Here is a 26,212-nt window from a genome sequence, read left to right on the forward strand (position 1 = left end):
TACATTTTTATTTAGAAAAAGAGAGCGCCCCTTTACATCAGGGTCCCCGGAGAGTGCCCCCTTACATCAGGGTCCCCAGAGAGCACCCCCTTACATCAGGGATCCCCAGAGAGCCCCCCCTTACATCAGGGTCCCCAGAGAGCCTCCCCTTACATCAGTGTCCCCAAAAAGCCTCCCCTTACATCAGTGTCCCCAGAGAGTCCCCCCTTACGTCAGTGTCCCCAGAGAGCCTCCCCTTACATCAGTGTCCCCAAAGAGCCTCCCCTTACATCAGTGTCCCCAGAGAGCCTCCCCTTACATCACGGTCCCCAGAAAGCCTCCCCTTACATCAGTGTCCCCAGAGAGCCCCCCCCTTATATCAGTGTCCCCAGAAAGCCTCCCCTTGCATCAGGGTCCCCAGGGAGCACCCTTACATCATGGTCCCCAGAGAGCCTCCCCTTACATCAGGGTCCCCAGAAAGCCTCCCCTTACATCAGGGTCCCCAGAAAGCCTCCCCTTACATCAGGGTCCCCAGAGAGCCCCTCCTTACATCAAGGTCCCCAGAGAGCCTCTCCTTACATCAAGGTCCCCAGAGAGCCCCCCTTACATGAAGGTCCCCAGAAAGCCTCCCCTTACATAAGGGTCCCCAGAGAGCCTCCCCTTACATCAGGGTCCCCAGAGAGCCTCCCCTTACATCAGGGTCCAGAGAGAGCCTCCCCTTAAATCAGGGTCCCCAGAGAGCCTTCCCTTACATCAGGGTCCCCAGACAGCCTCCCCTTACATCAGGGTCCCCAGAGAGCCCCTCTTACATTAGTGTCCCCAGAGAGCCCCCCTTACATCAGGGTCCCCAGAGTCCCCCCTAAATAAGTGTCCCCAGGGGGCCCCCCTCTTACATCAGGGTCCCCAGGTCATTTACCTTAAGCTGGCGGGTGTAGGGATGTGCACCATTGGCAGGCCTCTCCTTCACATGTCCGCCACGGCGGTGGAAAGCGGACCTCTCCTTGTGTCTCCCTCAGTGGAGGAGAGCGGACCTCTCCTGCACCTGTCCCCTCAATGGCGCTGCCAGTGTAATGGCGATGCTGAAGAAGCCAGAAGTCGGAAACCGGAAATCGGCTTCAAAATGAGGCTTGGAGCGCAAGTAGAATGCAAATCGATCCCCAGGGCCTGTGCATCACATTGCAAGCCACCCGCTCTATCAATAAATGTACAGGGCATTACAGTGCTCACCAGAAAGGAATTTACCCTCGCATTTGGCGAGCGGAATTTTCAAGCCCTGGTCACTATATTATCAAAAGCATTGGGATGCCTGCCTTTACACGCACATAAACCTTTAATGGCATCCCAGTCTTAGTCCGTAGGGTTAAATATTGAGTTGGCCCACCCTTTGCAGCTATAACAGCTTCAACTCTTCTGGGAAGGCTGTCCACATGGTTTAGGAGTGTGTCTATGGGAATGTTTGATCATTCTTCCAGAAGCGCATTTGTAATGTCAGGCACTGATGTGGACGAGAAGACCTGGTTAGCATTCTCCGCTCTAATTTATCCCAAAGATGTTCTATCGGCTTGAGGTCAGGACTCTGTGCAGGCCAGTCAAGTTCCTCCACCCCAAACTCGCTCAGCCAGGTCTTTATGGACCTTGCTTTGTGCACTGGTGCGCAGTCATGTTGGAACAGGAAGGGGCCATCCCCAAACTGTTCCCACAAAGTTGGGAGCATGAAATTGTCTAAAAAATCTTGGTACGTTGACACCTTTATGCCCTGTACACACGGGCGGACTTTTCGGCAACAAAGGTCCGACAGTCTTTCCGATGGACTTTGGACGGACTTTCGACGGACTTCCGATGGACTTACGAACGAACGGACTTGCCTGCACACGATCACAATAAAGTCCGATGGATTCGTACGTGATGACGTACGACCGGACTAAAATAAGGAAGTTCATAGCCAGTAGCCAATAGTTGCCCTATAGTCAGTTTTCGTTCGTTGGACTAGCATACAGACGAGCGAATTTTTCAATAGGAACTGGGTCCGGCGGAGTTCCGACGTAAAGATTTGAGGCACCTTTGTTAAAAAAAAAAAAAAGATTTGAAGCATGTTTCAAATCTAAAGTCCGTCTGATTTTCGACAGAAACAGTCCGCTGAAGGTCAGATGAAGCCCACACACGGTCGGATTGTCCGTTGGATGAATTGGCTGCGGCCCCAGCCCAACATGTCAACTGCACATACCCCGCCGCTGCTCGGGTAGGCAGTCGCATGCACAGTGACATCGCTGGGTGACATCGCTGACATGAATGCAGCCCCCACCACATTGACATGAATTCAGACTCACCATTTCCGTCGGTGCAGCCTGATTCATGTCCATCTGCAGCCTTGGAGGTGACAGGGAGGGGGGGCGGGACGAGCGCCAACAGACATACAGGAGAAACTCCTGTTTTTATCGGCAGCCTCTTTAATTGAAAGTCCCGCCTCCTATGATGGACAAAACAATTGTCCAATGGCAGCGCAGGAGACGGGACTTCCTTTTACACAGGACGCCGTGTTAACAGGAAACTCTCCTGTATGGCGCTCATCCCGCCCCCTCCAAGGCAGCCAGCATATCTATCTTTTGTGGCCCCCGGCGCTCGGGGATTCATTGGGGGCCACAAAAGATATATATGTCAAAATTACCAGGCGGGCCGTCCGAAACCGGACCGCGGGCCGCGATTGGCCAGCGGGCCGGACTTTGGACATGCCTGATTTAGCACGATCTGTGATTGGCTGTGTCCAAGGGACACGGCCAACACAGAACTCCCCCAATGCACGCCCGATGCACACCCGCGGCTTCGCGCAGAGGGGAAGTAAACAGGAGGACGTCCAGGGACGCTCTCCCGGCAATTGGCGTCAGCGCTGTAGCTGTCTTTTGGCTATAGGGTGGGCGCCGCTGGGCCCCCTATTGGGCGGGGCCCATGGGATTGAGCCCAGTCAAGCCCGATAGTAAGTCCCGCCCTGGTACTTGTATTCGGTCTTAAAAAGTGGTATCGGTGCAACCCTACTTTTTACCACTACTTTTCCTTTATATTGGCTTTTAGTATTACAAATGCAGCAATTTAGAAATTGGATGAAAAGTTTAGCACTGGGGGGCGCATGCGCGGAGTCTAGCAGTGCGGACATGCACAGTTAGAGCTCAGAGAAGAGCCGATAAAACCTGCAAGTATTTGAAATATCCACGGGCTTCAGTATCTACCCGGGAACTCGGGGGTCCGTTTTTGTGGGAAAATATGGTTCTGGGAGGTGGCCGTTCTAAGTTAAAGAATCCCCTCACCTCACAGGGGAAAGCAGCTGTTAAAATGGCACCGCCCGCCTCTTCATACACTGCCTCAGTGCGCTCTCACAGGCACAAAATGACACAGCCTGACAGGCACAAAATGACACAGCCTGACTCCCCAGCTGATTCAGAAAGTGAACTTGTCACCTCACAAGATACCTCACAGAATTTACAAATAGCTCCAGCTATACTTAAACAATTTGAACATATGTTGCATAAAGCCCTAAAAACAAACCTCTGAGCAAATTACAACCAACCTTACTAGAGAAATAAGAGAATTAGGCAACCGCACAGCTGCATTAGAACTTCAAATGGATGATTTGGAAAATGTCACACAAGAACATAACAATGCTATGGAAAATCTCAGAGAGGAAAACCTAATGCTCCAAACTAAATTGGAAGACCAGGAGAATAGAGCCAGAAGGTCCAATCTACGCATAAGGGGAATTCCTGAATTGATCATTGACCTACGATCCACCATAACGGCTCTATGTCATGAACTGTAACCAGATATCCCAATTGAAAGATTGGAGTTTGACAGAATACACCGAGCCCTTACAGCAAAAAAATTAGACGGTCCACCACGTGATATAATAGTGAAATTTCACTATTACCGCACAAAGGAACAGCTCTTATCATCAGCCAGAGATAAAAAAGACCTACATTTTCAAGGTAACAACTACCAACTATTCGCTGATTTATCCCAGGTCACTATATCAAAAAGGCGAGCAATGAAACCCCTCCTCATGGAATTGCAAGGTCAGAGCATCATTTATCAATGGGGCTTCCCATTCTCTGTACGCTTTGCTTACAATGGAACGAAATACATCTGTAGATCCAATGAAGAGCTTCAACAAACGCTCATAGACTTGCACCTAATGGATTCCTCAACACGTATTACTTCAACACGTAGAAGATCACCATCCTTATCATCCGCAGGCAACTCCTCTCAATCCACCTTGAGAAATGGAAACCATCCATCCCATAAGAGAGGTCGCTTTGCATCTCCCCCTCAGGAAAGAAATGATTCCATGGACTGAAGGAAGTAATCTAAGCAGAGCTTACTGTTCATTCTTCATCCTGATAAAACCTTTCATCACAGATGCACCGTGCACTCTTGCCTTGAAACTAGTAATCTACTAATATAAAAACTCTATTTTACATTTCCTTTATATGATTACCGCATGATTTATAATTCTCATTTATCTTTTTAGTCACAGCTGAAGATACTTATCTTTAAATGTATTTTTTTTTATATTTTTACATTTTTTCTTTTTATACTCCCCCCTCCCTTTTTTTTTTTTCTTTAAAACTACGGTCAATATCCTAAAATTAGAATATAGACCATTGCACATATAGTGTAGAAAATTTAAAATACTTTAAACCTCCTCAAAAGATACTTACAGATGGTCTAAAAGTATTTCTAATATTTAGTCTGACCACAAGATTTAATTGATTTACTTATTATAGTTCTCAATCTTTAGTTGACGTTTAGTTTAATATTAGGAATTCTAATATGCTGTTAATATCATAGGAGTTTTTCACTCCAAACCCTTCAGGTTGACCTATTGTTCTACACTTATTACTAGTTTAGGATCCCATTAATTCTATTCCATCCTCCAGTTCCCTTCTTAATTATTACAGCCTGATACACACTTTACCATGGGATCTTGAAAATGCTTAGTAACATTCTCAAATTTCCCACTTCCCAGTTTTCCCCTCCTTAATTTTGTTGGATCCCGTTTTCAAAATTTATCCTAGATTGTGTGGTGTACTGTTAGGAACATCTTTGTCATGTTCTCATTAGAAGGCTCTTCTCCCAGGTACGGGAGATCCGTGTACCCTATTCTGCCTCCCTCATTCTTCCACTTATAATATGTGGAAGTCTGACGGTTGCACTTTTTTCCTTGAGGGGGATCTTTATCCCTTCTCACGGGAAGTCTCTGTACATTTCTTTATGATATCATCTATAAGATATTCTTTAACCGCTTCTGTTTTCTTTCTCTTTCTCACCTCAGCATTTATTTATATTTTCCTCCTCTTCTCACTCTTCAAGTCCACATGGATTGACCCATCTAACCGGAACAACACGCTATTTGGTAAATCTCACTTCTCCATTCGGTTACCATGGCACCACTAAACAGTCTATCCCTGAATGTTCAGGGAATTAATATACCCCAGAAACGAACCAAGGCTTTTCGTACATTTCAGGCCCGGAAGGCTCACATAGTTTGTTTACAAGAAACACACTTCACAAAAAATTCTACTCCTAAATCTATGTCCCATTTTTATCCACAAATTTTTACAGCCTTGGCTACCTCTAAACAAAGAGGTACCCTCATAGCCTTTCATCGTTCTACTCCATTTATCTTCCGATCTCAAATTAATGACCCAGAAGGACGCTACATAATTCTTACAGGACAAATAATGGATAAACCAGTTACTGTCATCTCATACTATGCGCCTAACAAAAAACCAAACCCGTTCTTATCACACTTACTACAAGTTGTGAATGATCATAAAATAGGAACAGTTATTTTGTGTGGAGACTCCAATCAGGTCCTCCTTCCATTTCTGGATAAATCCCCTTACACTCCATCCAATAAAACATTCAAAATGTCTTTTTCCCAATTGTTATCCAAATATAACTTAGTAGATACATGAAGAGAGTGTAATCCCACAAAACGTAGATACACATATTACTTTCATCCCCATCAAACTTCAACATAGATTGATCATATATTACTAACAATTGGCATGATTCCAGAAATACTTACAGCCGACATAATTCCTATCCCATGGTCTGACCATAATGCAGTACTCACTTCAAATAATTCTACTATACCCAAAGGCTATGACCCCACATGGAATCTCCCAGATATTATGCTCAAACACTCAAACCAGCGTCAAATCATCGAACAAGCCCTAAAAGAATATATATAATTTAATACCAGCCCAGAAATAACTACATTAACACTTTGGGAAGCACATAAACCTGTGTTACGTAATATAATTCAGAAACAATATACTTTATTCAAACGTGAACAAAAGACCCTTGCTCGGAAATTAGAATCTGAGTTTAATAATGCCTTTATAGCCCATCAAGACAATCCATCGCCCATCACAAAATCTCATTTAGATAAAACCCGTACTGCATTTGACTTATTTTTAACTGAGTCAGTCGAAGAATCTTTTAAACACTCTAAATACAACTATTTTATGAAATCCAATAAACCGGGTACTTACTTAGCACGTACACTTAACTCAATAAACAAACCCTTTAAACCAATTCGCTTAAAATTAGCGAAAGACATATACACAAGTAACCCTATCAAAATTGTCCAGAAATTCCACTCCCACTTAACCTCATTATATTCATCTTCTAACAATTTTGACTCAAACTCAGCAGATGCTTTCTTTTCTAGCATAAAATTACCAGAGCTTTCCCTAAATCAAAAGAATCTACTAGAAGAAAGCATCTCTCCAGAAGATGTCTCTAATACCATTAAAGAACTAAAGATAAATAAGAGACCAGGCCCGGATGGTTACTCTGCCTTATATTTTAGAACTTTTACAGATACCCTATCACCTATTTTAGCTGATGCTTTTAATGTGTTACTAGAGGGAAAATCTTTTCGACAAGAATCACTAACTGCCATAGTTTGCATGATCCCCAAACCTCTCACTGATGACATCTCTTGCACAAATTACTGTCCAATATCCCTTTTGAATCTAGATATCAAAATTCTAGCAAACATTTTAGCAAAAAGACTAAACAAGATCATAGGCAATCTAATCCACAGGGACCAAGTAGGCTTCATGCCAACACGCCAAGCTGGCGACAATGTACGTCGAGCAGTTTTATTAGCCCAAATAGCTAAAGCACGCCATATTCCTTCTTGTTTCATTTCACTCGATATAAAAAAGGCCTTTGATTCTGTATCACGGCCTTATCTACGCTACACATTACAAAAATGGGGTTTTGGACCCCACTTTTTGACATGGATTGAAGCAGTTTACAACAAACCCAAAGCATATATCAAATATGCGGGATACAAATCTAATTCTTTTAATATAGAGAGGGGAACACGCCAAGGATGTCCACTTTCCCCTCTCTTGTTTACCCTCCTAATAGAACCTTTAGCCCAACAAATTCGATCAGACCCGACTATCACTGGTATAGAAACCACTGGATACCATCACAAATTATGTCTATTTGCAGATGACATTTTACTATTTCTGTCATCTCCACAAATTTCTGGACCCAATCTCCTGCCCATTCTCAATAATTTTGCGATGATTTTAGGTCTCTCAATAAATCCTAAAAAATCCATTGCCCTGGATATATCTCTCTCCAAAGTGGAATTGGACTCGGTAAAACATGCACTTCCATTTATTTGGGCTGAAAGGTCAATTCCCTATCTAGGAATTCACTTAACAGCCTCTCACCATGACCTCTTCTCAGCAAACTACCCCCCAATCCTGAAACAGATTACAAAACTCCTACAGCAATGGACACATCTTCCATTATCATGGATAGGCAAAATTAATGCAGTAAGAATGACAATTCTGCCAAAACTGCTTTACTTATTTGGAGTTTTGCCAATCTCAATCCCTCCTCACTATTTAAGAATAATACAAAAAAGATCAACAACTTTTATCTGGGGCTCCATCAAACCCCGCATATCTTTACACACATTATACCTGCCAAAACTCAAGGGAGGCTTTGGCTTTCCGAACTTAGCAAACTATTACAGAGCAGCACACATTGCCAGCCTCTCTAAATACCATGCAACACAAGAAATACCCTTATGGGTAATAATAGAAGCTTCAGAATGAGACCCACTCTCTATTTCAAATCTATTATGGCTCCACTCCAAAGATCGGAAGAATCTACATAATCCTATCACCAAATACTTTCTATCCTTATGGGATAAGCTCAAATTTAAACACCAATTACAATCTCCTCATAACCCTCTTTTATCCTTCCTCAAAAACCCTGCTTTTTATCCAGCATGGGTCTCCCCTAAACCATTCAAAGCCTGGACCTCTTTAGACATTATTCGGCTAAATAAACTGATTTCCTCCACATCCTTCCTCACCTTTCCTACCCTCTGCGATACCTATAAGCTACCACACTCCAAACTGTTTAGATACCTTCAAATTAAAAATTTCTATTCACCTTTGGTAAGCACAAATACCTCCATGTCCCAAATCACTAATTTTGAATCAGTATGCCTAAAAGACCCCCACTCAAGAGGTATGATTTTTTCCATATATTCACAAATTTCAACGAATCCTGGCCTCGAAAAACCACCTTATGCCCGGAAATGGGAGGAGGACTTGGAAAAATTGTTGGATATGGCTGATTGTTCTAAAATCTGGACTGCAACTAAATCTTCTTCACCAAACATTCTGGCGGTAGAAACTAACAATAAGGTTCTAACTCGTTGGTACCTTGTACCCTCCAGGTTGGCCAAATTTGTGCCAACCCAAGCAGCTCAATGCTTTCGGGGCTCTTCAGATCCAGGCACTCATATGCATATATGGTGGTCCTGTCCGACGGTACAAACGTTTTGGGGAAAAATATTTGAAATTGCCTCCAGAATGTTTGAACTAAAATTGCAACCAGATCCTGTCATAGCCTTACTCAACTTAAAACCAGATTGTCTCACACATAATCAATTTAAACTCTTTACTCAACTCCTCACTGCTGCAAAACCGACGATTGCAAAGACATGGAGGTCTGCCAACTTAGAAATACCCAAGACCAAACACAGACTAAACACTTTCATGTCACATGCCAAAATGCTGGCAATAGAAAGAGACCAAATTCTTATATTTGAAAAAACTTGGAACCCTTGGATTAAGTATCATTTATCGCCAATATTTGATAATTAAATTCTTAAACCGTGGTAGCTAAGGAAACTCTTCACCCCATTATTATGATAATATAGCGTTCTTAATATCAACAAAATCACGCTATGTTACCTGGATCAATCCTGTGGACTCTTTCTCTTCTATTTCTATCTTTCCTACTATGCTTTCCTTTCCTCTTTCTTACATCTTAAACTCATTTTTACTATATTTTACCTATGTAATGATTTAATAAAACAATATCTCCAAAGCTCTGGTCCAACAAATAAGATAATTTATTTTAACATAAAATCTCCTTCATTCCCTTGGTCAGACAGTAACCAAATGTTAAATGGAAGATATTGTACTGATTACCTGGTTGTAATGAATTAATAAGCCAACGAGTTGTACCATTTATCATTTCTGTTATATTATATTATTAGTACTTATTGTACCTAATTGTATTAAACTTTTATGCTCAACTAATAAAAACCTTTTTGACAAGGAAAAGTTTAGCACTGGGAAACACTTTTTGAAAGAAAAAATAGCTCATTTTATATACAATATACAGATCAGACCAAAATGAGGGACAAATGAGGAGGAATGAGGGACAAAGGGACATTTTTCCAAATCAGGGACAGTTCGGAGCTATAGGCTCTAGCCCTAGATCTTTTGTAGACCAAGCAACGCCCCTGCGTCCCAATAGTTTTGGTAATATAGTGAGGTGATTCTAGCTGTATTAGTGCAATTGTGACAGAGAAAATTGAGTACTGTCTGTGATACTTTTTTATTTGCACTAACATATCATTTTCATGAACAAGCTTTCGGGGTTTGTCCCTGCTTGGACCTTGAAGAAGGGGACACACCCCCCGAAAGCTCGTTCATAAAAAATTATATGTTAGTGCAAATAAAAAAAGTATCACAGACAGTACTCAATTTTCTAGGTAATATGGTGTAGATACAGTGCATGAATGTAGTGTTCTGTTTTGTCCACATGGTGGCAGAGCACACCAATTCTGCCAACTGGGATTATGCAAAAAATTTTTAAATAAAACAGCGCTGCGTAAAAACGTGAGTGAACAGCTGCCAACACACCTATAGACCCAGGTAGTTGAGAAAAATTGTAAAAAGTGTGGCTCTATAAACTCAAAAAAAGAGGGTTATGTAAATGACATCAAAGTCAAATGCAATGAGTAAATATTAGTATCCCATTTGGTTCCATGTGATGTGAGAAACCAAATACCATCTATACAATATACAAAAGTGTAAACCAATGTGTGAGAAAATTCTACAGTACTAGTATAAATTGCAAATATATACTGTGTATACATTATAACATGTACCAAAGAAATATATATAAATAGATATATAAATAAATCAAAACATGTGTATATCAAAACATGTGAAAAGTGATGCCACATAAATTATAAAAGTCCACCATCACACAGCCCAGCTTGGAAGCACACCTGCATGTGTGCCCTATAGCAGCAGCCTTGCTATGGGGGCAGACACAGAAGAGGAGGAGCGGAGAGCGCCAATGGGAGACCTCAAAAGAGGTAGTGGTTTGTTCTGTGCACAATGCTTAAACAGAGCAGGTAAATAGAACATATTTTTTTTTATTTTAGGAAAAACAACAAGCCTTTAGTATCACTTTAAATCCCCCTGGTGATCCTGTACATAAAGCACTTGACCCTGTTAAAATCGGTGCTGTAGTTTCTAAGCAGTATTATCAAATAGCTAGCCCCTCCAACTGCCCACCATTATCTGACAATGCTGGACAGAGGCAGTGTAGCACCCATAATTTGGGATTCTGCATGGGATGGAGCTAAAGTCAGCACTGACAGTATGAAAAATGTCATCTTATTTCTAAACCATAACACCAATTTTTACAGGGGCAGGTGCTATGTGTACATTGCCCTGGAAACAGTTCTTCTTTAAACATCATACCCTCTGTTGTTGTCTATGTGGTCATTTAATTAGAAAATTATCCATCACCCCCACATAGCTCAGTCTCTCTCTGATCTTGTGAACTACTGATTTAAAACTCCATTACAATTTTGCATTTAGCTCAGGGCATCACAATGAACTGAGTGATCACTGGATGAAAGGAGATTTTAGCAGACTGATGATGTACTGTAATTGTCATTGGTTGCTCCTTTCAGGCAGACCCAGAGAGATTATGTCTAGGCACAGTCACTGGATGGATGCTCAAAGCCTGCTTTTAATGATAGGAGGTAACTTCTTAATAACATTGTTCTTTTGTGTTGTGACCAGTGGCGGCCTGTCCATTAGGGGTGCAGGGGCACCTCCCCCCAATCCATGCTTCCAGCCCTTAATCTCCATGCAGGGTGCAGGACACATGGATTTCAATGTGGGTTTTTGTTTTTTTTTAAGCACGTGATTAGAGCCAGAGGCTCTAATTGGCTTGAAAAAGGGTGAGTCCACCCACTTGTAAGACTTAATATTCACTAATGTCTTCCTGCTTTTTTTTCCAGCCAAACAGACCCGATTGGCCGGGAGTCTTAGAATGGGCCTCAAGACCCGCCTCCTGTTAGGCCGGGAGGAGAAGCATGGGCCCCAGAAGCAGCAGTCTCTTCTAGGAGCCCCTCCCCGGCATTAGTAGTGCACCACCACCTCGTCCTTCTCCCCACCTCTACAACAGTATAAGGTAAGTAAAGAGATACAATGTCCTTAGACCCTTCGTCCACAGATGTTAATAATGGCCAAACACTTCATGCGATATATTTGGAGAGTAAAGGAGTGAAGATAACCACCATCAGCACCCAAACACACTGCCTGTTAACCTTCTCTTTGGATCCTCATCACAAATGAGCATTGAATAGAGTGAACACCCTTGTTCCCGGTCATCCACAATCAATCTAATAAAGCAGATAAAACAGCTGATAAAACACGCTCCGTCCCAGTAGTCACACCATTAGATCCACATATAATATCATCCCATAAAATATAAAGGAAGAATCCTCATGGTTTAGTACTCCTTATACAAGTTTAATTGATAAAACAAGGTAATATTGCACTCACATTTGCAAATTAAAAATAATCGTTTGCTGCTGAATACAAACACACAGCTCCAGGCTAATACTGCCAACAAGATGGCCGCCGCGTCCCAGCATACACTCGCACCACGTCACTTCCCAAGCTCCTCCCTACGCGGTTTGTAATAAGCTGACGTCGTTGGGGCGTGGCTTGACTTGCATTATATAGAAGGGACATCTAACTAGTGGCGGAAATTAGATGCGTTCTAACCAGCGGAAGCACCCAAGGAGACAAACCAAGGGCGCTACCCAGTGACCGGAACCCCGCTTATCCAGTGATTAAACTGCAAATAGCGAGTGGAAGAAACTATAACATTAGGGCAATAGCCTCAATCATGTAATTATATAAAAATGCAAATAGCCAACCTACGCATGAATTATAAAAAAATTATCATATACTGAGTTACAAATATATTCATTTAAAACCGCAGTATGCCAGAAGACAGCGCCATCTTGTGGAGTGTACAGAAATCATCAGTTACAACGTGAAATATATTAAACATATATAAACATGTGAATAAAAAGTACCTTACTAAAATATACATAGATCTAAAACCGAAATATCCACAGTCTACAAGACAACATACAAAGGCTAAATTAGCTAAATATCATGATTAACCACTTTAACCCCGGAAGATTTGCCTGCTTATTGACCAGGCATTTTTTGTGATACAGCACTGCGCCGCTTTAACTGACATCCTTTTTTTTCCCACAAATAGAGCTTTCTTTTGGTGGTATTTGATCACCTCTGCGGTTTTTATTTTTTGCGCCATAACCAAAAAAAAGCGTCAATTTTGGAAAAAAACACAATATTTTGTACTTTTTGCTATAATAAGTATCCCCAATTTTTTTTTTTAAAAAAAAGCTAATTTTTTCCTCAGTTTAGGCTGATATGTATTCTTCTATATATTTTTGATAATAAAAATTGCAATAAGCGTATATTATTGGTTTGCGCAAAAGTTATAGCGTCTACAAACTATGGGAAAGACTTGGTATTTTTATTATTATTATTTTTTTTTTTACTAGTAATGGTGGTGATCTGCGATTTTTATCGGGACTGCGACATTATGGCAGACAGATCAGACACTTCTGACACATTTTTGGGACCACTGACATTTATACAGCGATCGGTACTATAAAATGCACCAATTACTGTGTAAATGTCACTGGCAGGGAAGGGGTTAACACTAGGGAGCGATTAAGGGTTTAACTGTGTTCCCTTGTGTGTGTTCTAACTGTAGGGGGGAGGAACTGACTAGAGGAGATGACTGGTTGTTGTTCCTAGCTAGTAGGAACACACGATCTGTCTCTCCTCTCCTCACAGAACAGGGATTTGTGTGTTTACACACACACACACGTTCCTATTCTGGCTCTCGTGCCTGCGATCACGCATTGCCGGCGGTCATCGCGACCGCCGGCCATGCGCAACGGTTAGCCCACAAAGTGCAGCGGGATTTTAATGGCTGCCAGAGGCGCGTGCGCGCGCCTGCTATTCTTGCTTAAAGGGCTCCTGTTTAAAAATGGCTAGGACGGCTCACAGGAACGTGTGGACCTGCCGCAGTATAATGACGGCGGCTGGTTGGCAAGTGGTTAAAAAACTATGCATTACTAATGAATGCGTTTACATCCCACTCAACATTTTGGCCAAAGGGATTGTATGTCTTGGCCTTATAAATCCACTCAGTTTTGAGCCTGGACACACCCCTAGTCATATTGCTCCCTCTCCAATTACCCGTATATTTATCGATGCCCAAAAATACGGTACCTTTAGGGTTCCGATTATGATGGGTATCCTAATGCTTACAGAGGCTATGTTTGGGATAACCATTTTTGATATTGGTAATGTGCTCCTTTAATCTAACCTGGAGCATATGAACAGTGTGACCAATATATTCCAGCCCACAAGGGCACCGTATGAGGTAGACTACATGCTTGGTAGTGAATGTAATAAAAGGTTTAATGCGGTGGTGTTCCTGAGTGGAATTAGACTGGAAGGTATCTGTCCTCCTACTCCCATGCACATTAATGTTGCAAACAGAACACTTCCTACATGGGAAAAAAACCCTATGTTATTAAAAAAGGACACCCTATTAGGGGGGTCTATAGCATTAGGTGCTATTTGGAGCCTCAAAAGAGGGGTGTCTCTGTAGATCACCATTGGATGCTCCAGGAGGAGAGGTCCTAAGATGTTATCATTGCGTGAAACATTCTAGTGCTTGTATAGGATTTTTTTTAAAGCACACTGCTGGGTAGAATAAGTGGTAAAAAATGCATGTTTAAAAGATGCACAGGTCACCCCTATCCCTTTCAATGGCACTTGTGAGTGCCTGATTTCATGAGGATGGTAACCTTTTTCCAAAAACCTATTACTGAGGGTAGAGGCTTCTTTCAAGAAATCATCATGGTTGAAGCAATTACGTTTCAACTGCAAGAATTGATTGATGGGAACAAGACCTCAGCCAAGCTGGATGATGACAGCTGTTAGTGCTGATAAATCCATTCCGATCAGATTCCTTAAATTGAGTTGAGGTAACAATCACCCCTGATCCTTAAATCTAGGAAGTGGATCTTGCTTACACTGGACTCATATTGAAGCTTGATGCCCCTATCATTAGCTTTCAAACAAGTCATGAATTCATCAAGGGAGCACTGGTCGCCATTCTATATGAGGAGGAAGTCATCTAAATACCTTTTACAGAGAACCAACTCTGGTCTAGGCCTACTATAGATGATGTCCTCCTCCCACTTAGCCATAAAGAAGTTGGCCATGCTAAGCGCAAACTTGGCCTCCATGGCCACACCTCTATCTTGCAGGTAATAAGATCCCCCGAACAAGAAATAGTTATGGCCCATGACGAAATCAAGCAATGATAAAATAAACTCACATTGGACATTTGACAAATCATCCAAACTCAGATAAAGCCTCTCGACCGTACAAATGTGAGATAATAGTGTACAAAGATGACACATCTACGGTTGCAAAGATGTAACCATCCTTCCACTCAATATCTCTGAGAATGTTAAAAACTTGCATAGAGTCACACAGAAACGAATGAGTTTTTACCACCAACGGTTGTAAAAAGTAGTCTATGTACTTCCCCACCCTGGAAGTTACCGAGCCGATACCACTAATGATTGACCTTCCAGGGAGGTGTACCGGATCCTTGTGCTCCTTCGGGAGATAGTAGATAACCAACACCCGAGGGGCTACCAGGACCAAAAATAGCTTCTCCTTTTTAGAGAGAATCTTCTTCCGGAAACCCTCTTCCACAAGTTCCTTTTTAAATCTCACCATGGGGTTTCCTGTAAGGGAGACATAAGTATCACTATCTGAAAGGAGGTGAGACATTTCTGCCTTGTATGCCTCGGTATCCAATATAACACCACTATATCCTTTCGGGATTTCAAGAGTCAAGACCCTTTTTGAACATATGGTCACCCCTATTCTTCCTAAGCTATAATTGCTCAAGGTCCTTAGTCACTAGGTCCTTAAAGACAGAAATAGAGGGGGCCAAATGGCTGCGGAGATTGAAAACAGAGGCGTTAGCCAGAAAAGTATTTTTTAATCTCAGAAGGGCCACCAGTCCTCAACCGAAGGGGACTGGTTACCAGGTATCTCTTAATATTCATTTTGCAAAGAAATTTCTGGCTATCAATAAAGGTCTCAAACTTGTTCAACAATCGTGGAGGAACAAACTTGAGACCATGATTAAGCACATTTTTCTCTTCACTGGAAATCACCGCTGTGCTCAAGTTAAAAAGGCTGGAATCCTTCAAACCTGACTTCTTTTTCGAGCTGTCTTCTGGCATACTGCGGTTTTAAATGAATATATTTGTAACTCAGTATATGATACATTTTTTTATAATTCATGCGTAGGTTATCTGATATTTGCATTTTTATATAATTACATGATTGAGGCTATTGCCCTAATGCTATAGTTTCTTCCGTTCGCTATTTGGTTGAAACACATCTAATTTCTGCTGCTAGTTAGACATCCCTTCTATATAATGCAACTCTATGCACGTCAAGCCACGCCCCTGACGACGTCAATATATGATAAAATGCATAGGGAGGAGCTTGAGACAAGACGTGACGCGAGTGTATGCCGGGATGATGCGTTTTTGTATTCAGCAGCAAACAATTATCTTTTATTTGGAAATGTGAGTGCAATATTCCCTTGTTTTATCAATTAAACTTGTATAAGGAATACTACACCATGAGGATTCTTCCTTTATATTTTATGGGACGATATTATATTTGGATCGAATGGTGTGACTACTGGGGCAGAGCGTGGAGATTGGGATACCTGTGTCCATCTTGTTTTATCTGCTTTATTTGATCGATTGTTGATGACCAGGAACGAGGGTGTTCATTCCATTCAGTGCTCATTTGACCCCTATGATGAGGGTCCAAAGAGGAGGGTAAGAGGCAGTGTGTTTGGGTACTGGTGGTGGTTATCTTCCCTCCTTTACTCTCCAAATATATTGCATGAAGTGGTCGACCATTATTAACATCTGAGGGCCGAAGGGTCTAAGGACATTATATTTTGAGTGCTGCACCTATCTTTCTTTTTATACTTGTATTGCTGTTCATCAACATTGTGCTGGCTGCTCGAGAGACTTTTGTATTATTTTTAATTGTAGGTTAATCAGCGCAGCAAGACACTTACCATCAGTATAAGGTAAGGCTATGGATCGTGCAGGGGGGGTGTAGCGCAAGTACCACTGTGATTGATTGAGAGCTGCATGGGGGGGGTGGGGTGCTGGTGCGAGTGAGGGTGCCGCCTCACTCATGTCAGGAATATATAATATACTGTATATCTAGTAAAGGTTTTGATAAAGCCATCTTAAATCTGTGTTCCATTTATAGTTCTGATAACTTAGCTCAAAAATTCAGTCTGAACAACACCTTACAATACAATATACAGTATTAAACAAAAAAATAATAAATTACCGCGCTTCACAAACCAAAAAATCAAGAGCTGCAGTCCCAATTTGTGAGGCATACACAAATAAACAAATTATAAAACAAAAACATGAACTGCGCTAAACCATGAATAAAATAATGTGCATTGAGATATATATATATGTATGTATGACAACCAATATCTTAAAGCAAATATCTGACAATAATATAAACAAATAATGTCCTGAAAAGTCAGATAAAATAAAGTGAAAGAAAAATAATTGTAGTGAATCCCAATTAGGGAAAAAAAGGAGTCCCAAAGAACCCAAATAATATCCAATGATAAGTGCAATAAAGATCATCAGATGGCACCAAGTGAAAAAATCCACCACCAGAAGCAATACACACTTACCAGTGGCAAGCTACACATCAGCTTGTAATGAGAAAAGATGTCCATTCGATGGAGGCGTCCTGATCCAACCTCACCGTGGGAGGGAGAAAGGCAGGAAGGATCCGTCCAGTGGATGGGGATAATCAGCAAGGAGGACCCAGAGGAATAAAAAATAGGATCTCCATAGTGTAAATCAGTTTAACATAAGTTTTATTAAAACAAGGTTTACACTTACACAAACGCCATAGATAAAGGCATAAACGAGGATAAAAACAGCCGGCCGGCCTGCAGACACCCGTTCAAGACGAGATGACATCGTCGGATCAACCATCCGACATACGTTTCGTCTTAGAAAGACGTCCTCTAGGGAACGGGAGACGCACTGACTCATCGCTATATATAACACATGAAAACCACGCCTCGTTATGAAGCTCAAGTGGCAGCACCAAGACTCCCAAACGGAAGCAGGAAATGGATAAAACCATAATGAATATATGGAAAATAAATGATGTTAGATGGGGAAGCTAATAGATACTACAAAAGGGGACTAAGAATGAAAGCCCGAAGGAGCATAAATAAATATATTTAAAAAACAATATCAGATGTGGCATTCATAGATAAATATCCCACTGCGCCATCTAGTGGACAAATAGAAAGGACATCCAAAATAAATAAATATATAAAAAAGTAATTAATCATTTGTCTAGAATAGATATCCCACTGCGCCATCTAGTGGACAAATAGAAAAGGACATCCAAAATAAATAAATATATAGAGAATTAATTAATCATTTGTCTAGAATAGCAGTAAGCAGAGGAAAAAAAATGTCATAAGACACTTAAAAATTCTTAATCACTGTAATTAAGCACAATACTCAATAGAAAAGAGGATATGAATGAGGGTATAGGAAAATGCATATTAAAGCTAAACTAAAAAATATATATACTCAGCTAAAATTTAAGGTATAGCCACCAAAGGTTCACATCAAGTTTACAGAAAGGGGAATGAAATACTCATGAATTGTCTATAAAGGCATTGAGATCTACCTCAACATTGAGCCCAAAGGGGGTGTAACATCTTAATTTGTATATCCAGGCCATCTCCAATCTAGAGAACCCACGTATAAGAGAACCCCCCCTCCAGTGGGGGGTAAATTTATCAATCCCCAAGAAGATCGTCTTGGCAGGGTCTCGGTTGTGAACCTTGAGATAGTGCCTAGAGACCGAATGTTTAGGGAAGCCTGTTAAGATGTTGGTTATGTGCTCATTAAACCTGACAGAGAGGGGGCGCTTAGTCCTCCCAACGTATTGTAGCCCGCAAGGGCATTGGAGAAGGTAGACAACCTTTTCAGTGGCGCACGTAATGAATGATCTAATCTCAAATTCCGCCAAGGTGCTGGTGGAAACGGATCTATGTGTTCTTCTATGTGTGCAACCACTAAGGGAGAACACCCTACACCTCCTACATTGAAAGAAGCCAGGAATAGATGGTATCCTATCCGGGTTGGGTGCTTTGCTTTTCAATAACACCAGCCAGACTGAGATCAATTTCTTGGATTTAAGGATTGGTGTCAAAGATGGTCAGTTCACCACGGCTACTTTTTTTAAAAACACGGATCGCAATTCGTACATACCCACTGACAGCTGCCACCATGAGGCCTGGTTAAGATCGGTGCCAAAAAGCCAACTTATACGTCTGAAGCATAACTGCTCTGACCATGCTGAGTTCTTAATTCAGGCTGACATTTTGATTAAACGTTTCCTTGAGAAGGGTTACCCTGAGGCTTCCCTTAAGAGTACGCTGGATGAAGTTGCATCTCTGGATAGGAGTGTTAAACTGATTTACACTATGGAGATCCTATTTTTTATTCCTCTGGGTCCTCCTTGCTGATTATCCCCATCCACTGGACGGAGCCTTCCTGCCTTTCTCCCTCCCACGGTGAGGTTGGATCAGGATGCCTCCATCGAACTGACATCTTTTCTCACTACAAGCTGATGTGTAGCTTGCCTCTGGTAAGCGTGTATTGCTTCTGGTGGTGGATTTTTTCACTTGGTGCCATCTGATGATCTTCATTGCACTTATCATTGGATATTATTTGGGTTCTTTGGGACTCCTTTTTTTCCCTAATTGGGATTCACTACAATTATTTTTCTTTCACTTTATTTTATCTAACTTTTCAAGACATTATTTGTTTATATTATTGTCAGATATTTGCTTTAAGATATTGGTTGTCATACATATATATATATATCTCAATGCACATTATTTTATTCATGGTTTAGCGCAGTTCATGTTTTTGTTATACAATATACAGTATTATATTTATACCCTTTTTATATTTATAAATGTAAAAATCACACCTGTTTTATAGGTTTTTCCAACTGAAAAAGTGCGATCGGATTGTGTTGTTGGAAATTCCGATTGTGTGTGGGCTCCATCTGACTTTTTCCGTTGGAATTTCTGACACATAAAGTCTGAGAGCAGGATATAAAATTTTCCAACAACAAAATCCGATCGTTTAAATTCTGATTGTGTGTATACAAATCCGACGCACAAAGTGCCACACATGCTCAGAATAATTGAAGAGACTAAAGCTATTGGCTACTGCCCCATTTATAGTACCAATGTATGTGTTTTACGTCACCGCGTTCAGAACGATCGGATTTTCCAACAACTTTGTGTACCGTGTGTATGCAATCCGTCGGAAAAAATCAGATGGATTTTGATGTCGGAATGTCCGATCAATGTCCGATCGTGTGTACAGGGCATAAGTATGAATTTAATTAATCTATACAACCTTTTTAATAAAAATATAACAATAATCAATGTCAGTTTCCTGAAATTATCTTTCCATTATACCTGACCATTTGGACGTGACAGAACAGTGATGCATTGTGGGTTGCTTCTGAAGTACACACGTCCTTTCCATAATAGATCTGTAGGTGGGTTATGAGAAACCTTTGGTGCAGATGCCCAAACCTAAAGTACATAAAAAGGTTATAAAGGGCAAAATAATAGGCAAAAAGCTAAAAACTTAGTTGAAATAAATATGTTTGAACTGTTTTGCATGCTAAGTCTTTTTAGTAATTCCAAAGATTCACTTACCTTGCTAGATAGCCTAGCCAGATGCTTGTGATCGGATAGTGGAAGAGCAAAAGCTCAATGATGAGGTCTTCACTGTGTGCTCTCATTCCATCAGCAGGTTCTGTACTAGACTGACAGCACTGTGCAATGCAGCAGAGCCTGGTTGGCTTACAGTGCTGGCCCTAAGGCCCCTTTCACACTGGGGAGGTGCAGGTGCCGGCGGTAAAACGGCGCTATTTTTAGCGCTGCTTTACCGTCCTTTTAGCGGTGTTATTCGGGCGTTATTCGGGCGGTTTTAACCCCCGCTAGCGTCCTAAAAAGGGTTACAACTGCCGGCAAAGCGCCGCTGCAGTGGCGCTTTGCCGGCGGTTTAGCCACGCTGCCCCATTGATTTTAATGGGCAGGAGTGGTGAAGGAGCGGTGTATACACCGCTGCTTCACTGCTCCAAAGATGCTGCTTGCAGGAGTTTTTTTAACGTCCTGCAAGCGCACTGCTCCAGTGTGAAAGCCCTCGGGCTTTCACACTGGAGACACAGGAGAGGCGCTTTACAGGCGCCATGCAGGTGCTATTTGTAGCACTGTAGCGCTTGCAAAGTGCCCCAATGTGAAAGGGGTCTAAAGCTGGCCATAGATGACTCCATTTTTATAATACAGCCTGCGGGCTGAGCAAAAAAAAAAACTGAATGGATTTCCCCATCCACACAAGTGAGGTAGATAAAGGAATCTTCCCTGCTGCATTATTGTATTGACAGTGGGGACTCCTATGTTGCCAGAATACACTGATCAGTGCTGCATCCAATTGGCGATCAACCGAAAATTTTCCAACAGTCCCATTTGAGGATGGGTAACAGACATAAATGGACCAAAATGTTGCCGATCCCTGCTGAACTGAATGAATTTCCATCCATCTCTGCAGGGCCATATTTAATATCGATTGGACCCTGGGCAAACATTTCCCCCCGCCCCCCCCCCTCTCCATGCAATTTCGCTCTCCACCTGCTCTGAGACATACAATCAATAACAGCTAGACTCAAAATCAGTTTACTGAATCAGATCAGGCAGCGATTGTGAGTGGTTGCCAAAGGTTACAGTGTATCATTACCGCTCACTGACTGGCTGCTAGAGGTTACAGCACACATTATGGCTCACTGATTATTTGCTAGAGATTACAGCATATGACTTCTGCTTGCTGAATGGTTGCTAGAGATTACTGTATGTAACAAGCCCCTGCTCGCTCGATTCCACTCTCCTGACACTCCTCTGCGGCTATAGAATCAGACTGCAGATCGCAACATCTGATGGTTCGGTCATCCGATGCTCCGGGACTAGAACTACAGCTATGTGCCGTTCTAATCTAGTTGTGATAGCTGAGAACAAACACCAGGCAGGCTGTATGTAAGTTCAACCAGGAATCTCCCTCTATTGACAGGAATACAGTCTCTTTTATACAGTAAAAGAGGAGGTGCAGACCTCCTGCTCATATTACTCTAACAATACACCTGTAACCTAATTAACCTAATTAACATAGGCTAATTAACTAATCCCTTTAGACAGCCTAGATGACTAAGACATGACCTTTAGGCCAGACTGGCCGTCTTGTAGCTCAGAAAAACCCAATCAACATTATCACAATTGCAGAGTTAATTAACACAAACAACAATGGGGATGTAATGACTCTTAGATCCCATACTAGACTTATTTACAATACACATTCTAGCAGGCAATAGACAGACAGGTGTCTGGAATTGACATCAGCATCTCCTAACAGTATCTGTCCCAGCATTATGAATCAGCCACTATTTCTAATATGGCAAATCCAGGGTCCCCAGAGTCTGTGTGTCCTGGGGGACCAGGACCCGAATCCACAGTAATACCACCTCAAGGGTCCCCAGGCATACAGCTCACAAAGAGCACTGTTCCCCCAAATGCCAGGGCCCATGATTGATCGGCAAGAGGCTAGCATTCAGTCCCCTCCAAAAGTCTCTCTCCCGGCTAGGTCTGTCACACTGTACATCAATACTGCTCACTGATTGGTTGCCAGAGGTTACTGGAATCCTTACCACTCACAAATTGGTTGCTAGAGGGTACTGCACATTATTACTGCTAACTGATTGGTTGTTAGAGGTTACTGCATATCCTTACTGCTCAATGATTGGTTGCATGAGGTTAGTGTAAATTATTACTGCTCACTGATTGGTTGCCAAAGGTTATAGCACATTATCTCCTCACTGCCTGCACACCATGGACTAGGGAGGTAAGGGGACCCATCAATAGTAGAGAAAACTCCAAGGGAACCTAGGACTCCTGGGATCAGTGGCAATGCTTGTGGAGGGGGATGTGATCAGTGGCAATGCTGGGGGGTTGAAGAGATCAGTGGCAGTGGTGGGGGGATGGGATTAGCAAAGCTGGAAATCTTTGGCAAGTACAGTATATACTGTAGTGGGGGATTCTACACTGACCACCAATGTAATGGGGAATTTTCAATGACCACCAATGTGAGGGTGGATTTATACTGACAACCAATGTGAAGGGGAATTTGCACTGACCACCACGTAATGGTGGATTATACGCCACCCACCAATATAAAGAGGGATTTCTATACTGACACCAATGTAATAGGAGCATTTACACCAACCACCAGTGTAAGGAGGAATATACAATGACCTCCATGACCTCCAATGATCACCAATGTTAGGGGGGGTTTACGGTGAACACCAATATAAAGGGGGATTTACTCAGACTACCAATATAAAGGGGGATTTACAATGACCACCAGTGTAAGGGCAATTCTGCACTTACCACCAATGTGAAGGAAAATGTACACTAATCACCAATGTAATGAAGAATTTACACTGACAACCAATGCAATTGGGGATTTTACATCAACACCCAATAAAGGGGCATTTCTACACTGGCCACCAATGTAAGGGGGATTTACACTCATATACATGGACCACCAATGTAAGGGAGGATTTGAAACTGACCACAAATGCAAGTTTGGATTTTCTTTACTGATTACCAATATAAAGAGGAGTTTCTACACTGACCACTAATGTAATGGGGATTTACACTGACCACTAATGTAATGGGGATTTACACTGACCACTAATGTAATGAACATTGACAGTAACAACCAATGTAAAGAGGGATATACACTGACCACCAATGTAAGGATGACCTTAACACTGGCCACTAGTGTGAATGAAAGGATTGTACACCAAGCCCCAATTGCAGCGAAAGGTGGTTCTACAAAGTATTGACTCAGGAGGGCTGAATACAAATGCACACCACACTTTTCAAATATTTATTCGTACAAAATATTGAAAACCAGTTATCATTTTCCTTCTACTTCACAATTATGTGCCAATTTGTGTTGGTCTATCACATAAAACCCCAATAAAATACATTTACGTTTTTGATTGCAACATCACAAAATGTGGAAAATTTCATGGGGTATGAATACTTTTTCAAGGCACTGTACATATGAATGCCGCCTGTATTTACGTATCAATATAGTCGGTCCACGACTCACCTGCAGACCATATAAACACAGGGTCTGCAGGTGAGTCACCTGTACACAGCTATAGGACAGAGCTCAGCAGCATTTAGTAACAGGACTTCACACTGAGATATTGGAACACAGCACGGGTCTAAAACTTCAAGGGACAAGGGAATTTAAACAGGGATAATTGGCAAGTATGAGGCATCTGCTTTGGACCCCACAACAATGATGGGGCCCAGGGCAGCTGCCCCCTTTGCCTTGCCTTAAAAATGGTCCTGCATCTATGGCCAGATTCACTCTCAGTCCTTCTGTGTAAAGGTTTACCAGAGGCTGACATATCAAGCCAGACTGAAGTACCACAAAAAACACATTTATTATTTTGGAGTATCCAAAAGTTATATGAGTGTCGGCTCATGGCCATGGAGAGCCAGCTCCTGCTTCCAGAAGATAATGAAAGAGTAGTAGAACCTGTAGCAGAGCACTTTTCGTTTATACCATGTTTATGTTGTATTACCCTGTTTCCCCGAAAATAAGACCTAGTGTGATTGTCGGTGATGGCTGCAATATAAGCCCTCCCCTCCAAATAAGCCCTGGTTAAAGTCCTTGTAGGTCTTATTTTCCGGGTAGGGCTTATTTTCGGGGAAACAGGGTAGGGCTTATTTGGGGGGGTAGGGCTTATTTTGCAGCCATAACCGACAATCATGCTAGGTCTTATTTTCGGGGAAACAGGGTAGATATGGATATTAGATATGGAGATTTGTGGATTAGTACCCAGGAGCTCAGTGCAGTGAAAATTTTAAAAAATTATACAGATATAATATTTGCTAGAAGCCACATGCATCAAATACCTCAATATAAGATATACTTAAAACCTGAAAAATTGCTGCGCTATCCCTTTAAATCAAACACCTGTGCAAATACTACTGCGCAGCTCAAACATATGAAAACATATCATACAGAATTCATAAACTTATACAGATTCACAAAATCATGTTACAGTGATATATTGCAATGACTCTGTCCAAAAGTCACAAAAAGTGAATTGTGTAATTAGGAACCAATGTACCACTTATTTCATAATAAAAATCTCATCCAGTGGCTTCTTCCATTTATCCACCAGGAAACATATACACTCTTACCAGAAAGAGTAGACCCCAAAGAAAATTTTTAAAATCAGATAAGTCATCACAAGGATAGTAGAGGGCATCAGCCTACTACACAGCCTACGTACAGTAAAACCTTGGTTTTCGAGCATAATTTGTTCCAGAAACATGCTTGTAATCCAAAGCACTTGTATATCAAAGCATTTTTTTTACAGGGTATAAAAGAGAAGAGAGGCACCTCTAAGTGTAGCAATAAGTTGCTAAATATTGTACCTTCATTAAATGTAACCATACACTTAGAGGCTCCTCTCTTCTTTTTTATACTCAGTTGTGACATGATACTACTCTTATATCAAGACATCGGTGCATATCAAAGCAAACTTTATTAAAACATTTTGCTTGTCTTGCAAAACGCTCTCAAACCAAGTTACTCTCAAACCAAGGTTTTACTGTATTGCCATATAACATGTAAAGAGAAAACTGCAGGTAAACCAAGAAAATATTTCTTAAAAAAAAAAGTATAAAACCCGCAAGAATAATGGAAAAAAAATTAAAAGACTACCAATTACCTTGTAGAAAACCATAATATAATAAATTACAGTGTAGCTTGTTTTACTGCTTTGTTTTTTTCCCCCAACAACAGTGCGATCCACTGACTAGCTGTCAGACAAGTCTTTTGGAGGATCAATCTTTGTAAAATGCTGAGGGGTAGCATTGTAACCTAATGAACATTGTGCAATAGTGCCAAATGAGAAGTAATGTGGACCTGTAGACATGCAACATGTAGACCACAGAAGCTTGGCTCATTAAAAGGTTCTGTACAGTACTGTTGTTTTATTAGGGCCAGCCCCAAAGTTCTCATGCAACGTCTTTTAAAAGAGATGGATTAGGATCCTTCATTAGTTTGAAGACCAAGTACCTTCATTTGACATTTAAATCAAATTTATCAGGAATTCTCTGGTGAACTTCATTCAAATTAATCAAATTTTAGATTTCACTGATAACTCTATGGGACTGAATTGGGGTCTTCTTC

At 41.5% G+C, this 26,212-nt stretch overlaps 1 protein-coding gene across 2 annotated transcripts in view; it reads right to left on the reverse strand.

Moving 5' to 3' along the window:
* The window catches only part of LMNTD2 (lamin tail domain containing 2), a 131,374-nt gene that overhangs the window by 32,248 nt on the left and 72,914 nt on the right, over nt 1-26,212 (reverse strand). For both annotated transcript variants that reach the window (XR_012236687.1, XM_073606069.1), the window contains exon 4: nt 20,350-20,469. Coding sequence is in view for 1 of the 2 variants with exons in the window: in XM_073606069.1 (XP_073462170.1) it covers nt 20,350-20,469 (120 nt within the window). In the remaining variant the exon portion in view is untranslated. The remainder of the gene's footprint in view (nt 1-20,349; nt 20,470-26,212) is intronic.

Source organism: Aquarana catesbeiana, linkage group LG11, assembly GCF_042186555.1.
Source record: "Aquarana catesbeiana isolate 2022-GZ linkage group LG11, ASM4218655v1, whole genome shotgun sequence".
Classification (NCBI taxonomy): Eukaryota; Metazoa; Chordata; class Amphibia; order Anura; family Ranidae; genus Aquarana; species Aquarana catesbeiana.